Source organism: Epinephelus moara, chromosome 3 (assembly GCF_006386435.1).
Source record: "Epinephelus moara isolate mb chromosome 3, YSFRI_EMoa_1.0, whole genome shotgun sequence".
In the NCBI taxonomy this organism is placed as follows: domain Eukaryota; kingdom Metazoa; phylum Chordata; class Actinopteri; order Perciformes; family Serranidae; genus Epinephelus; species Epinephelus moara.
Genome location: NC_065508.1, coordinates 1,785,686 through 1,802,239, shown reverse-complemented (window position 1 = coordinate 1,802,239; position 16,554 = coordinate 1,785,686). Strand labels below are relative to the sequence as shown.

The window sequence follows — 16,554 nt, the reverse complement described above, 5'->3', positions numbered from 1 at the left end:
ATCCCTCAGTTTTACTTCTAAGATCGTAACATTGCTACAACATCCTAATCAAGTTAATTGGAATCTCTGGACATTCATGTTTGAGCAGTTAGCTTGCCCTGTTGTCTGTGAAATTAGTACATACGCTAACGTAACATTAGCCTAACAGCTAAAGTAAAAACTGTCAGTTGTGACTCTTCAAGAAACGCTTATGCCGCATTCACATGGAATCAGGCAGGCGGGAGACAGGAGACATCTGCTGTGCGGAACGGGAGAAAAAAACAAGCGGTCCGACGGAACGGCACAACGGCAAAATGAGACACACGTGACTCGTGACACGTGATTGTTGCTATGGCGATGTTTTTGGGCTACAGAGAGCTTACTTTAGCCAGATAGCTCGCTAAGCTAATAAAGCAATTCATAGAGCTTACTTTAGCCAGATAGCTCGCTAAGCTAATAAAGCAATTCATAACGTTACGTTTCATATTTCGTACCTGGTATTCCACCCAGCTCTGCGCTAATCGCGTCCCATATGTACGCCTTCTTGGAAGCATCACGGTAGGCTTTTAAAGTTTGGTTATATACCATCTTTTAACTATATATTTGTAAATACTATTGTTTAAATTTCTTATATTTTCACGTATCTTTCCTCTCTTGCAAGGAGCACCTGTAACATAAATAATTTCCCCTCGGGGATCAATAAAGTATTTCTGATTCTGATTCTGATTCTGATTCTGATCTGGGTGCTGCTGCACCAAAAGCACTAGCTTTTCGTTGTCGAGTTCAGCCATGTTTTACTTTTCTGTTTTGGAACTACGTCACATCCGGTTGAGTATTCCGTGGCCGGTGAATGGTAAAAGTGCCGTCTACCGTTGCNGCTGCACCAAAAGCACTAGCTTTTCGTTGTCGAGTTCAGCCATGTTTTCTTTTCTGTTTTGGAACTATGTCACATCCGGTTGAGTATTCCGTGGCCGGTGAATGGTAAAAGTGCCGTCTACCGTTGCCCTGGACGGTATTCTCTGCCGGCCTTGCCCAAGTTTTACCGTCCTTCTCTCGTCCACTAACATGACATCCGGTTTGCTGTCTGCCGTTTGCCTGATTCCATGTGAATGCAGCATTAGCGGTTCTATATTTGATATTTCATTTAAATAGTATCTTTGGTGAAAGAATGGAGCTGATAAAAAGTTCTCTGAAGTCTTATCCTTGTACGGGATGACAAGAACAAAGGATTTGATCTGGATCATATCTGTTTTATGCAAAATACTGTTATAGTGTTATTGAATATTAATTATAGTACCAGTAGATGTAAAAAATGACTTCAGGCAATTCAACAAAGTTTTTAGGGAAAATTATGGAAATTTAAGGATGTTAAACTGTACACAGTTATAACTTCCCAAGGTTGTGTTATACATTCTCTTCATTACATGTTGATTTTAAATGCTGTTGCAGTAGAAACAAAGTAGCAACGGGTAGAAGTAAAATCTCTGGCTCACTGCGACTCACTTATGTCACAGCAAAATGTAAAAGTGGTTGAATTCACCGTCCCGGCTGCAGCAAACTCAGTGTAAGGCCGCTGTAAGGCCGAGGGTTGCCCCAGAAACCTCCAGGCGATGCGTCAGCGCTACTTGTGGAATGCCACGGGCTGGTTTCCTCCTATTGTGACCGGCTACAGGGACCCCCCCTCCACCCCCCACCCTTTCTCCTTTTCCCCCCTCAGAGGTGAATAGAGGACTCAGTGAAACTCCAGACTACCCACCCCCATCCTCTCCACTCACTCTCACACACACTTACCCTACCTCCTCCTCCTGAAACTGCCTCCTGGAACTGCTTTCAGTGAGCCGGGATGAATCCATGTTTTACGCTGGTCATTTTTAATACTTATTCTGACTCTGTAATAACTGTAGCATCATGTTAGGGTTACTGCAGAGCATATTATAAATTGTAGGCGGCTTTTAAACAGTTTACAGCTGCAACTAACAATTATTTTCTCAATAAATCAATCGAAAAATGCCATCACAGCTTCCCTAAGGCTTGAGTTGACATACTCCAAATTATTGTTTATCCGACCAGCTGTCCAAAACTCAAAGGTATCCAGTTTGTTATCACAGAGGACAAAGAAAACCAGCAAATCCCCACATTTTCGGCATTTTTGCTTAATTAAAAAAGTGACTGATACGATTATTAAATTAGCCAATTTCTTGCCAATTAATTTTCTGTTCATTGACTAATTTAATTGTTTCAGCTGTAGAACAATTTCGGAAAAAAACAAAGAAACAACACTTCATTATGTATAATCTCAATGTAAACAATCCATTAATCACATTTTAATGAACTGAAAGTCATTAAGATTTGCGCAGGGTTTGATATATTTATGTGGCTTGCACACTGAGGTGGGGTGTCTGCCCAAATGTCTGTGCATTAATAAATAATTTAGTTGGTCTGCTGTCCTACTGATGTTTGAGGTAATGTTTTTGAGGATTCCGTACACAGTGCAGCCGAGTATGCTTATTCTTTCTCATGATGCTGTGATCTAGTTTAATTGAGCTTCTACTATTTCCTTCATAATGACTTAATCAGCCAAATTGCCACTGATTGGCTGTTGTTTGAGAACTGTGTGTGTGTGTGTGTGTGCGTGTGTGAACGGCAACCGTCAGCGCTCTGGTATGAATTGTAAAAAGCTGGTGTCACGTGCATTAATTAGCAGGTGTCACACACTTTGCATTCCATACTTGATCTATTTTACTTTACCTGTTACACCTATTTTATATCTGTAGCTTTTTATGAATGTAGGTTGAAAAGTGGTGTCTGCTGTCTCTCACACACACACACACACACACACACACACACACACACACACACACACACACACACACACACACACACCCCTTTGTCAAATGTGAGAAAGCTCATGGGAGTGTTTAGAATGTTCAAATAAGTTTGTGTTGTTCAGAGGTGAAGACACACACACAGATGTCCGTCAGACTCATGGACCCTAATGATTGTGGCATTGTGTGTTTGTTATGTTTCATTGATAAATATTGTACATGGCACATACCATGGACATAGTACATGCATATATGTGTAGCTAAATATTGTGGTTATAAATGAGACATGTTTGGGTCTCAGACTGACAAGGTCTGTGAAGTTTGTTGATCACAGTGGAGACGATTCTGTTTCTTAGTCTGTTTTCTGATTCTGTTTTCTTCAGGCAGACGAAGCCTCTGACGTTTGCTGACTGCATCGGGGATGAGCTGCCGGTCGGTTGGGAGGAGGCGTACGACCCCACAGTCGGAGCGTACTATGTCGACCACAACACCAGTGAGTGTTACTTTTATTTTTTATTCTCTCTGCACATCGCTACATCTTCTTTCTCCATTTTTACCCCTATCATTCTTGTTTCTTGTCCACTTTTATCTCTTAAAAAAACCCTGTATAAAATAATGATGAAATAACTTTGCTGTAGTCCACGAGTTGCAGAAGTCAGCCAGTCAACCGGTGTAATTGTAGTTTAATTGTTTTTGTGTTGTTCATTTGGATACAGCTGTTCTTATAATCAGGAAGTGTCTTTTCAGCCTCCAGTATTGTAATGCCAAATCTTAAGATGTATTCATTGTTAATGTTAATCCGAATAAAAACAAGTAATGTGTTGAGCCTATGTGATAACTAATTTCCTGTTGTAATATATATAGTAATATAATAATGTTTGATGCCATTCGAAAATATTCAACAACTGGAATTTGGCCACCGACATCTGTTGATTTAATCAACTCACACAACACAGTAAAGCTGACCATCACTATTTCAATATAAATGTGCAGTCTTCAATCAATCAAGCTTGAACCTTCTTACTCTCTTTCCTCCAGAGAGCACCCAGCTGGAGGACCCGCGGGCCCAGTGGCAGCGAGAGCAGGAGTCCATGCTCCGGGACTACCTGGCTGTGGCCCGCGATGCGCTCAGCGCCCAGAAGGAGATTTACCAGGTGAAGGAGCAGAGGCTCCGCCTGGCGCAGCAGGAGTACCGGCAGCTCAATGATGCGTGGAGGGACAAGTCAACGTCACAGACCAGCTGTGAGTACTGTGGAGGGTCTGAGGGAGGAGGAGCCACAGACATGGTGTGGCTTGATTTATTTTACACGTTGGGTCATTGTTGGTTGTGAGAATTGGAAGGAGAGTCAGGAAATGGAAAAAGAAACAGGAGGAAGCGCTACTTGGATCTGACAGTGATGTAACACAAAACAGGTGCTCTTTATGCATGGCTAAGAAAATACTGTCCACAACAGAAGCGAGGGATTCCCCCCATAAAAAATCATGGCACACTGCTTGATAAAATACAGAAGTTAAAAAGCCTTTCCTATTGTGGCTACATGCCGAGCAAGACCCAATGCCTGTCGACTGCATACTGCACAAGCTTCAATCACACATGCGAGATGTGACATGCCACATTTGGCTCTCTCATTACACCTGTAATCACTCAATAAATAAGCACTGTGTCAATGAAAATATTTTACATACAGTGCCTATAAAATGTATTCACCCCCCTGGAAGTGGCAGATGTGATGCTGCTGACTGCTGCAGATCTTCTCCCATGACTTCCCCTTATTTTGCTGCATTCATTCATCCATCAACCATAACAAGCCTTTGAGGGCCTGCAGCAGAGAAGCATCCCCACAGCATGATGCTGCCACCATCATGTTTCACTGTGAGTGTGGAGTGTTTCTGAAATGTGCAGGATTTGGCAAAACATAGCGTTTTGTTTGTTAGCCAATAAGTTCAGTTATCATCCCATCAGACCATAACATCTTCCTCCAGCTCTCTCCCCCATGAGCCTTCTGGCAAACTCTAAGTGAGCTTTTATGTAAGTTGGTTTTTACAGTGGCTTTCTCTTTGCCAGTCTCCCACTGAGCTGTGACTGGTGAAGCAGCGGGGCTACAGGTGTCGCGTGCACAGTCTCTTCTGTCTCAGACACGCAAGCTTGTAACTATCTCAGAGTAGTGACTGGTCTTTTGGTAGCCTCCCTCACTAGCATCTGTCTTGCACGGTGACTCACTTTCTGTGGACGGCTGGCTCTCGGCAGATTGACAACTGTGCCAAACTTTCCATTTCCTTATAATCGATTTCTCTGTACTCCAAGGGATATTCAGTGACTTTTTATATCAATCCCCTGAGCGTTGCTTTGATATCACCATCTAATAATTTAATTTATAATTTAATTTATCCATTTATCAGTCATGTGAATTTCAAAAGTAATTGGCTGCACAAGTGATTACTTAGTTGTGTCCTATTTAAGGGGGTAAGTCTCATTGTAGGGAACCATTTTCAAACTGATAAAATAATCTGCTGATCTGTGTCAAAAAAAGCACAATTTAAATCTACTGTGATTTGATGTTGTGACACAATAACAGGAATACATATTGTAGGCTCTGTACATACTGATTTCAAGAAAAAGAAGATAAAAAGCAAAATGAATAGAGAGAGAGAGAGAGAGAGAGAGAGAAAATGAATAAAATCAAAGACAAAATTTAAGAGGATGGGAGAGAAGAAATGCTTTATAGGTGTATAGGTTTGCCATCAGTGTAGCTTTCTCCTCTCTCAGAAGACGGTAAACGAGTCCTTGACATCAGAGAGGTTGATAGCTTCTTATTTGTAATGCTCTACTTTTTCTTTCAAGTCTTGACAGAAAAAACAAGTTAACGTTTCTCTTGAGATATCTTCAATTTAACAGATATAAACACATTTTCCCCTCAGTGACTTTAGTTGATAGTTCTGTCTCTCTCTTGCTCAGAGGTTTCCTCTGTCATCTCTCCCTGGTGAAACACAAAAACAGCTGTGAGATAACCAAATCAGAGAAGACTGAGAAGGGACCATTCTTTAATACCTCTCTTTTCTCTTCTCGTCTGTCTTCTCCTGCAGTGAATTCCAGATCGTCCTCGTCGAGCAAGTATGACCCAGACATCCTTAAAGCAGAAATAGCCACAGCCAAAAGTCGGGTAAGAGCATCTCCTTCCTGTTCAACCTCATCTGGTCGATACCTGATCTACTAAACATAATGTTTCGTAATAGGGCTCCAACTAACCTCTATGTCATCACTGATTCATCTGATATTTGTTGTTAATGTATCAATATAAAATGAAAAAAAACAACAACACTGCCTTATAAAACAATGATGAGCTGATATATTGATTAGTCAATGTATTGTTTTACAACTTTTTTTTAAGTAAATGCCCTTATTTTCTGGGTCCAGCTTCTCAACTGTCTCTGTGCCTGAATACTTTTAGATTTTGGATTGTTGGTTGGACAAAACAGGACACTGTGTCATAAATTTGCGATCCCATTTTTAAATTACTTAATAATGAATATGCTCATGTCTCGGGTTACAGATTTATGCTCCTGTTGTTCATCTTGAAAGGAACAAAAGGCGAATGTTGTGGCGAAATTATATTAGCAGTGAACGAGAGGATATTTCTGGATTTAATAGAAGGGACTGCCTGTTTATTCAGAGGAGAATTACATTTCAAAGAGGTTACCACTCCATACATTCACTCCTCCTGGCTATGGATCAGATATGTTGTGGAGTCCCCTGCACCAAACACCAGTCATGTCCCCCCAAGTTCAGCAGTTTGACTAGTCTAAAGCCACATGACCACATAAAGTCATTCTTGCCACATGTGACTATAATAAACTCAATTCCACATTGGTGGCTGTTCATTGTATTTTCTTTAATACTGCAACCGGTGGTGGAGTTTTTTAGCAACATCTCAAGAACCCCTTTAGGGATTTTTTTCAGATTTAGAGGTCAACTTCATTGTGACATCACAATGTTCTGCAAAAAAAGCATCCATGTTTTCACAGACATGGATGTAAACTGTAAGTGCAACTTGACTGGTGCGTGGAGGCATACAACCACAAGATAGTTGTTCTACATATTATTGTCAATAAATGTCATGAAAAGACGAAAACCAAGAATGAGTGAATACTAACAAGTATTGTGTGAAGCACAGCCTGATATATCTCCTTTTGACTCTGTCCCATATACACCATCCTGCTGCCCCAAATACTCACTAGAGCACCAAATGTGGATTAATCCGTCGCTGAAAATAGTCCCCAATATAAAAAATCCTGTTAACTCCTGTCTGAGTAACACATGCTTAAAATTGCAGTGCCCAGTTGTTCTTATTTACTTATTTATCCTTTTTAAAAAATTTAGCTACATTTGTGAGTCTTTTTTCTCCACGTTCAGTAGGATCCAATGGGCTTGAGGCTGAGAGCCACACAACTCAGAAAGTATTGAGAGACATACTAACACATTGATTTTCATATGGACTGTCAGCTGTAATAATAATATAAAATATAACGAGCCTTTGTCTTTAAAATATTTTCCAACAGCTGGGGCACCCACTAGCTCACCTGGTACAATTGGTGCCCCATGTACAAAGGCTATGTCCTTGCCCTCTCTCTTTCCATTTCATTTTAAAAAACCTGTCCTGTCCAATTAAGGCCAAATGCTCCCAAAAAATCTTGACAAAAAGTATTTCTAACAGTTCTTGTCATCTCTGTTCTCAGGTTAACAAGCTGAAGCGGGACCTGGCCTGTATGAAGCAGGAGCTGCAGTACAAAGAACAAGGCTTTGAGACCCTCAAAGAGTAAGTTGGGGCATCCCCTCATCCTCACACAGACACCACTCTCTTACCTCTTTTTACCTGGAGGTATTTGTTGTTCATGTGTGTGCTCTGGTATTCACTTCTGGAAGCTTTCCAGTCTAGTGTCCCCCACCTTGAATCCTTGCTGAAGGGCACTTTGACAGGTGTATTTGTTGACAGCCGACTCTGGGATTTGATCCTCACACTTTATGCTACCACCAGCCCTCCTAATTTAATTTGACGAGCGAAGCAAGACAGTCAGAATATGACTTGAATAGTAAGTAAACGCGTGACCTTCGCTCTGTCTTTCACATTCACCTTCTCCCTGCAAAACACCTTCAGCTCACGTTTACTGTGTAGTGGAGAGAGTTCTCAGGCAGAGCAATTCTAGTGTGTCAGGGCAATCTTCAGCTATTTCCTAAAGGTTAATTAGTATAATTTTATGTTTCTTTATGAGGCATTAGCCCTTTAAAGGTCTGAGTAAAACATGCAACTCAAATTCACAACTAAGGCTGCAAGTAATGAATATTTAAATTTCCAGTTAATTTATTTCAACTAATTGAAAGTTCAGTCTGAGACATTTGTAGAAAAAGTAAAAAAAATGGCCATTGCAACTTCCCAGAGTCCTAAAGAGTTATCTTTAAATGTCTTAGGTATCTAATGATTAATACATAAAAAAACAACTAATGTTTTATACCACCTTTCCCCCTCAGAAAATACATCCAAACTCAAAATAAGTCTTTGACCATCTGTCCAGACGAAAGATCTTTGCACATCAAGTCCTTATTTTGTGTTTACACACCAACTCCAAAACTTGCGTACATCATTAAAATTTTGGTTTGTTTTTCTGCGTTTTTTGCATCCGACTGTGTGTGTGTGTGTGTGTGTGTGTGTGTGTGTGTGTGTGTGTGTGTGTGTGTGTCTACCTTAAACATACTACCAGCTGCGGTTCAGGATCAGTTTGATTGCAGAAAAATTGGTGGCCTTCCTTTCAGTGTGTGACTCCTTATCAAACTGTATCACTGACGTCCTGGAATAGACCTAGAAATGATCGGGATAGGTCCTCAGCTGCTAGATCAGAAGGTAGAAGTCTCTTAAAAACACAACAGACTCAGTGATCAAGGTTTCTGGGCAAAACGATTTTAATTGTTATATATGGACCTGTTGTGCAAAGGCCTTTAGTCAGCATGTAGGACTCAGAAAGAGGCTCTGTAGTGGATAATTCTGAAATCATTGGCATGTTTAAGTGTGGACAGTGAAAATAGGCTTTTGTAAAACCATGATGAAGTCTGGTTGGGGGCTGTGTGGCAGTAAAGCCCCCAACTATTTCCAAATAACGTAAGATATTCATTCATTCATTTCTGTATCTGCTCATCCTGTTAGGGGTCGTGGGGGGTGATATTGGGCGAGAGGCAGGGAACACCCTGGACAAGTTGCCAGACTATCACAGGGCAATTTAAGGTCACCAATTAACCCATTCTCGAAATCCATCAGCTATATTTGGTGTCTGACTTCCAGCAGACGGCGATACAGCCTCTGGGGGCAGACCCCCGATTTTTTGGCATTCCGGTTTGATTTGGGCGGAGGAGGCGAATTTCCGTTTCCGACTTCCGTTTATATATAAGTAAATATGCTGAACCATTGCGATGGATTCAGAGTTTGCAGTGACGCCAATTATGTTCCGCCTTGTTAGTTCACCGCACGGACCGTTTAACCTGGCAACAACTGCAGCCGGCTCATACGTGATTGATCAATATCACGCGGACTACAGACAGCCTACAACTGGAAACCAGGGCTCTTCCGCTCTTCTTCCGGAGGCAAGATCTCCGGGGTTTGCCTACAGACTCTACATTCACTGAATGTAGAGTCTGTAGAGTACAGAGACTACCAATTAACCTAACCTGCATATCTTTGGATTTTGGGAGTAAGCCGTAGTACCCGGAGAAAACCATGCTGACACGGAGAACATGCAAACTCCACACAGAAGGGCTCCCCAACCCTGGGTTAGAACTCCTCACCCTGGGTTCTAACCAGGAACCCTCTAGCTGTGAGGCGACAATGCTAACCACTGCATCACCATGCCGCCCTAGGAAAAAAAAAATCATCATAAAAAAACAGAAAAAGAAAAATTAAAGGTTTGGCTCAATCCTGATTGTGAAGTACATTTTCCCAACTCTGTCCTGCCCACTTCCAACCAGTGAGAATCAATGTAGACATAGCTCATGTTCAAACACCCTATCGTTCAAAGTCGTTCTCCCCAAACTCTGTCTGTTATCACTCATTTTAAATGTCATTATAGCCACAGCAGATGTTCGTAACCTGTACTCTTATTGTCAGACTACAGAGTAACATCTGATGTGTCACAGTTCCATAGAATTATTGTTTGTCCTGTATAAGCTGTGATGAAATTGATGTGTAACATTCATTTAGTTGCCTAACAACAGAAACAAACCTGTCAATAAGAACACCTAACTTTGACTGTATTAAAACTAAAGCATGGGTGATGATCAGGGAGAGGGAGAGGGGATTAAATGGAGTTTTAAGCAGCTGAGAATCAACTCATGTTGACTTGGTTCAACTGTATTGTTGATATCTGTCAGAATAGGGGTGAAGATAACAGACTTTTAGCCATTTTCCTGTTCCTGAACAGAGATCTTAACAGCACCTTGTCTGGATCGTTCCTCTTCCCTGTATCTTCTCTCCTCCATCTAATGTGGTCTTTCATAGAAGATCTTTGCCATATCTCAACTTAGCTCTTATCTTTCATTTGTCCTATCCTTATCTATGGCATGATCGCTTATGCATCACAGGGATAGTGTTGTACAGTAGAGATGAAGGAGTTGAGTCTTCCTGTAGTGTTGCACTTGTTGGAATTTGCCCTGTTAAACAGCATATAAACCGTAAATGTGATTATGTGGAGTTGAACAGATGCAAGTAAGTCAGGAACTTCAGCGCAGCAGACCTGCTTATCGCCTCAGTTATTGCCTCAGCATTATCACACATTCCATCCGATCATTAAACACTAACACCTCTATAAATGCACCAATGGAACAACAGCTGAAGAATGTGGATTTAGAAAGGGAACACCCCTTCTATCTGACCTACTTTGACACCTTAGGGTATGAAGTAAGTTTGTCAGAAAGTGCAAGGTGTACCAGAACAGTGAAGCCATCAGTCGGGAATGTTGATTTGAAAGGGATTCATTCTTCCATTTGTTCTTTATGTCACACTGAGGCTGTCTGTGATTTGTTTTCGAAATGTACCGCATTCGAGGGCCGACATGCAGATCCGCTGTCAGCCGATGTTGAATTGAACAGGAATGTCCGGTCTGTTTGTCTTGCCTCACGCAGCACAGTGAGAGTGTCAGGAGGATTAAAGAGTAGCTGAGGCAGAGTGGTTGGACGGCATTCCTCCGTGACTTTCCTCTCCTGTTACAGTCATCAGACGGCATTCAACAACCAATCACTGTTTGCAGAAATACGAATAGGCTTAGACTGGAATGCAGCCGAACACTCAGCTCCTGATAAGATTTCACAAAATACTCATGTATGAGAGGGAGTTTTATGATGTTGTCTGATAGGTAGAACAGAAAAGTGACAGTATTATACACTTTATGGGCAAAAATATGTGGACAAACCTGTTCATATACCTACGTTTACTTTTGTTGGGGTCTGTTTTTCTTGTTTTTTTGTTATGTCCCTTAGTTTCAGTGAAGTGGAAGAATATTTTAGACCAGTGGTTTCAAACCTGGCCGTATGATAAATCAGGGGGCTCACAAGATGATTGTCAGTACAGGAAGCGTAAGCAACGTTTGTACTCCTCAGTGTGAGGCTCATTTTCCAGATTTTCCTTTAATCTTTGCCTTTTTGGTCGTGATTTAGTGGATAGTTTTTGTTTGTCAAGTAGACGTTACTTTGTTTTAGAGGTTGGGAACTATATTGTGTGTGACAATAGGGAGCTTTGTGGCAACAGTTTGTGTTTGTCCCTTTCCTGTTTCTACATCACAATGACCCCATGCACAAAGACAGCTCCTTTAAGAAATGGTTTTCTCAGTTTGGTGTGGAAGAACTTGACTGGCCTGCACAGAGCTCTGACCTCAACCCCATCCATCACCTCTGGGATGAAATGGAGTGTTGAATGCAAGACAGACCTTACACCCAACATCAGTGTTGGACCTTTAAAATCCCAGACACTAAACCCAATGATGGTTTCAGGGTTTTAATATAAGATTGGACTTGAAGATTATAACAGAAAGCCTCTCTTACAAGAGTTTGAAAGGTGCAGGAGTGGGGTTGTTTGTTTTTGGAGCTTGACCCATACTAGAGACTGAGGCTGCGTCCACAATAATATGTTTTTGTTGTAAAATGCATAACTATTACTGTGTTTATGCTTAGCGTCCACACTACTCGGGGCTTTTAGAACTCCTTAAACAGACACCTTTGAAAACGCTGCTGGCCCCATTTTAGTTTGAAAACTCTGGGGTTGTGTTATAGCCTGCATGGGTGAAAACGGAGACTTGAAAATGATGACACAGACACCCACGTTCCCTTCCCGATAGGATCTAATCGGTCACGAGACCTACCTGAACAGCCCAGCCGTGGCGGCACACAGGTATGTGGCATGTCAGAGGAGAAACAAGCCGTTCACATTTCTCTCTTTNGATACTACTCAGAACCATGATATTTTCACTGGTATCGTACCGTGGGTCCCAATTTTGGTACCCTGACAACGCTAACTAGTATGTCGCCATATTTGCTCCGCAAGGACTCCCAGTCTGTGTTTTCCGCCACCTTGATTGCCTTATACTCATGCTACTTTCAGTAACAGTTTCACCTCTTCATCGGCCCAACAAATCTCTGCTCTTACTTTTTTCAGCAATCAATGGCAGAGTTCACATTCTGCTTCCTGTTTACATCGACTCATACATGCCCAGTGTGCCTTTAATAGTCAGATGATATGCATTTTCAGGGGTGTTAGTAAAGATGGAGATAATTTCTGAAACTGATCCAAAATACTTGTGCGTATGGAGATCGTTTTAGTTTAAAAAACACTGTTTTAAAATGAAAATATATCAGAGGTCACACAGCACACACACAGCAAGGGATTCAACATTTTGAATAAAGGCACTTCAGAAAGGCAGATGTTTACTAAAACTGGTGCAGGAGCTGGTCACAACTGTACCTGAAAGTCCAAGAAAAACACAGTTTTACTCATTTAAAAATGTCCACTTTAGTGTGGAATTCCAGTATCACTTATAAAGTGTGACTGTAGTTAGATAAATGTTTTATCTTAGTAAGTATCTGTTAATGTCCCTCTTTTTCTCCGTGTTATTGTGAAGAGGTCGTTGTGATTTTAATTATGAAATGGTTCATAACAGCATTTTCACTCAGCATAAGTCCATGTTTGAGAAGGACTCAGAGAGGATTACTTGTTCTCTCTGCCTGTTACAGACAAGTGCCTCTCTCCCTCCCTCACTTCCTCATTCTCTCTGTACCTTGTTTTCTCCCTCTCTCTCTCTCCCTCTCTGTACGAGCGTCCCTCCCCCTCTTCCCTCTCTGAAGAATGTGGAAGGACCTGTTATTCAGATGCATGCATGACTTGCTGATGACAAGGTTTACATAGCTGCTGCTGCCTCTGATGGCTGTTTCCTGCAGCGACTCTTCTGCCTGTTCTCCCTGCAGCCGGGACTTCCCAGTCTGCCTACAGCCAACAAAATCTAATGAAGCAAATATTTAATCTTGTACTCAGACTGATCAAAAGTCAGCTGTATATGTAAATGCATTTTACCTGTAAAAATATCTTCGATTATGTCAATATTTTCAAGTTGTTTTCGAAAAAAGTTCTCAGTGTAGATTGAGAACTTTTTTCGAAAACAACTTGAAAATGTTGCTCTACACCTTTGGAACAGTAAAATAGCGTAACCTCTTCTTTCTCTTATTTGACAAAAAGAAGTTCATTGTGGCCATTATCTGATGTAGACAGGAGTGGGACAGACAACTCCATTTACTCTGCTAGGGCTGCTAGGAGACATTACACCAAGAAACTAAATGTGGGATTGTTGTGATGGCAGATTGTGCTGCAGGAGGCCGTGCAATCCTTTTTTGTGAAGTGTAAGTCAACGCCATCAAACCTGCAGCAAACACTGTCACTACTCATCAACTTATAATGGGCGAATGTCAGGCAAAGGATTATTATGAACATAATTAATTTATTATTTTCAATTGGTTAATTCATCCATCTGTTTACTGCTGCTCATCCAGGTCCAGTTGATGTTAATGAAAACAATGATATCATCAGGAATTATTGTTATACACTCAAGGGAAGTACTGAAAAAAAGGGGATATGATAATAAATAATTCAAGGCCACATTGTTTGCTTTGATTTTTCATTGTACTTTTATATAATCATGAAACACATTAAATTACACTCTTTGTGGTTTTCAAAAGATCTCAAAAGCTGAAATTTAACTAGAAGCTTGCAGAAACCCTGAATAAAAATGATTACAGGCTGGCAACAAGACTTTGTCACAGATTGTGGATTGGTTTAAAAGTCCTTAAGCTCTGTTTCGAAGTTAATCGTAGATAGTGTTGGGTACAGAACCTGGTACTTTTAAGGGTACTGACCGAACTACGTTGCCACAACAGACCCAAGATTCATGTTAATTCCGATTGTGCCAAATATCACTACCTTAGAGCACATCTGGGTAAGTACCCCATGTAGTAGTAATAGTAGACAAGAGGCAGAGGTGCCACAAAGTGCCCCAAAGATTGGAAGTCAGCCACGGAGCTCCAAGGCCGGCAACGGAGCTTCACACCGTCAGCTCTCTAGCGAAGACCAGCACTTATCTTTCGCGATAGTTTCGATGTTTGGTCTATTTTCTTCTGTATATATATAGTAATAGCCTAGTATCACATATACACACACGCACACACACACACACACACACAAGCAGACAGAGTGACAGAAATTAGCTCTATGTGTGATTAGAAAATCACAGAGGTGCAGAACTGCTTTTTAGCCTATCACGTCACCCTGCAGCTTGTTCAGAAATTACCTTTTCTGATTACAGGAACAGGTACCAGATTCCAGGCACTAGAACTGGTGTCGGTTCAAATGTGAACACCTGACCTTAATAGTTGATAGATGGAGAAAACAGTAAGAAAAAGAAACAAATACAGATAAGCCACCTTCATGTAGAAGCAGTCTAAAAATCAGCTGCATGTAATGCTGTCACCAGCTAATGAAAATTCAGGTTTTAATGCTGAGGATGCAGGTTTCCAATCTTTGGCCCATCAAGGTATCGCAAGTCAGACTTTTTATTTCCTCTGGAGGAGGTGTACAAATTAGAGAAATCGGTCAGTGCAGCAATTGATTTGTGGAAAACAAAGACTGTGCATATTTACTGGCCTCAGTGGCACATGTTTCAGCTTCAGTGTTTAAGAAACAAAGATGGTGAAGTTCACAGGCAGGTCTGGCTGTGAAAATGTTTCAGTACAGTCAATACAATATATAAATTATACTTTTTGTCAGTACTCTGTGGAGTGTTGTTAACTCTTCATAGCGGTACAAACATAATTTAGATAAATCAGATACTATTTCCTCAAAGAGTAAGTAAACAAGAGCTCAAAAGAGCAGCCTAAAAAATATGTGTGCTGAAAGTGAATGAGTAATGCTGCCCCACCACCTGCTGTCGTAGTGCCCTTAAGCGAGATGTTCTACCCTCCTACGCCGAAGCCTGCCGTCTGACTGCTAGTAAAAGGCTGTGGTTACACTGGGCAGCTTTCTCTTGACACTTAGTGTAAGCGTATGAAAATGAGTCAGAGTCAGTGTTGCTATAATGTGTGTAATAGTTTGCTCAGCTGTCCCAGGTCCTTGTGTCAACATTTAAAAAGCCGCTAATTGAAAGCCATTAGATCTTTTGAAAGTGATTATCTGTCCAGAGCAGCTGACAGTGAATGAGGTGACCTGGGGACGTTATCTGAAACCCTACTCCTACTTATATTGGTCTAAATCATCATCAAACTGACCTTTATCTCCTGTTTCTGTCCCTGCCTCCCCCTCTCTACCTCACCCCCTCCTCTCTCTGGCTCTGCTCTTTCATCCTGACCCCCAGGATTGACCAGAAGGTGTCCAACAGCCCGTATGGCTACAAGCTGCAGGAGGCGCAGGCTATCCTCACAGAGGTCCGCTCCATCAGGGATGCCATCAGCTCTGGGGAGAAGGAGAAACAGGAGCTCATGCAGGTAAAAACACATTTGTAATGGATGGGATAAACACAAAAAGTCAAGACGCTCGCTGTAACATAGACTCGTCAGGCTCAGAGTGGGAGCACAACACAACAAAAGTTTGATGTTGTTTAGTTGGGTTGATTCCAAAAGTAGATGTTCCTTCTATTTGAATACTAAGCATATGTTTGGTTAAACTCTAATTTGTAAATGAAGACCCTTCAGCAGCTGATTATAGTAATTGATGGAGTTAAGCTCAGCCTTAGAGATAGGGTGAGGAGCTCGGACATCCGGAGGGAGCTCGGAGTAGAGCTGCTGCTCCTAAGCGTCGAAAGGGGTCAGTTGAGGTGGTTCGGGCATCTGATCAGGATCCTCCTGGGCGCATCCCACTGGAGGTGTTTTTCGGGCACGTCCCACTGGTAGGAGGCCCCGGGGCAGACCCAGAACACGCTGGAGAGATTATATCTCTCATGTGGCCTGGGAACGCCTTGGGGTCAATCAGGAGGAGCTGGAAAGCGTTGCTGAGGAGAGGGACGTCTGCATTGTTGTTTTGAATAAGGTGTCAGATCAAGAATCAGATCCAGTGCAGTTTGACCTTATTGAAGACGCACCTTTATTTTGTTTTATTCTTTTAATAGCTCGTCTCACTTATGAAACCGAAATTCAGCCCTCCAACAATTCAAACACGAGAGGAGTAAACTTAAGGAGAAAGTC

General features: G+C 41.6%; 1 protein-coding gene across 1 annotated transcript in view; it reads left to right on the top strand.

Moving 5' to 3' along the window:
* wwc1 (WW and C2 domain containing 1) overlaps positions 1 to 16,554 on the top strand; it is a 67,774-nt gene that overhangs the window by 15,752 nt on the left and 35,468 nt on the right. Inside the window, exons 2-6 of the mRNA XM_050039364.1 lie at positions 3,188 to 3,297; positions 3,843 to 4,046; positions 5,889 to 5,965; positions 7,539 to 7,618; positions 15,729 to 15,858. Of these exons, the coding sequence (XP_049895321.1) occupies positions 3,188 to 3,297; positions 3,843 to 4,046; positions 5,889 to 5,965; positions 7,539 to 7,618; positions 15,729 to 15,858 (601 nt within the window). The remainder of the gene's footprint in view (positions 1 to 3,187; positions 3,298 to 3,842; positions 4,047 to 5,888; positions 5,966 to 7,538; positions 7,619 to 15,728; positions 15,859 to 16,554) is intronic.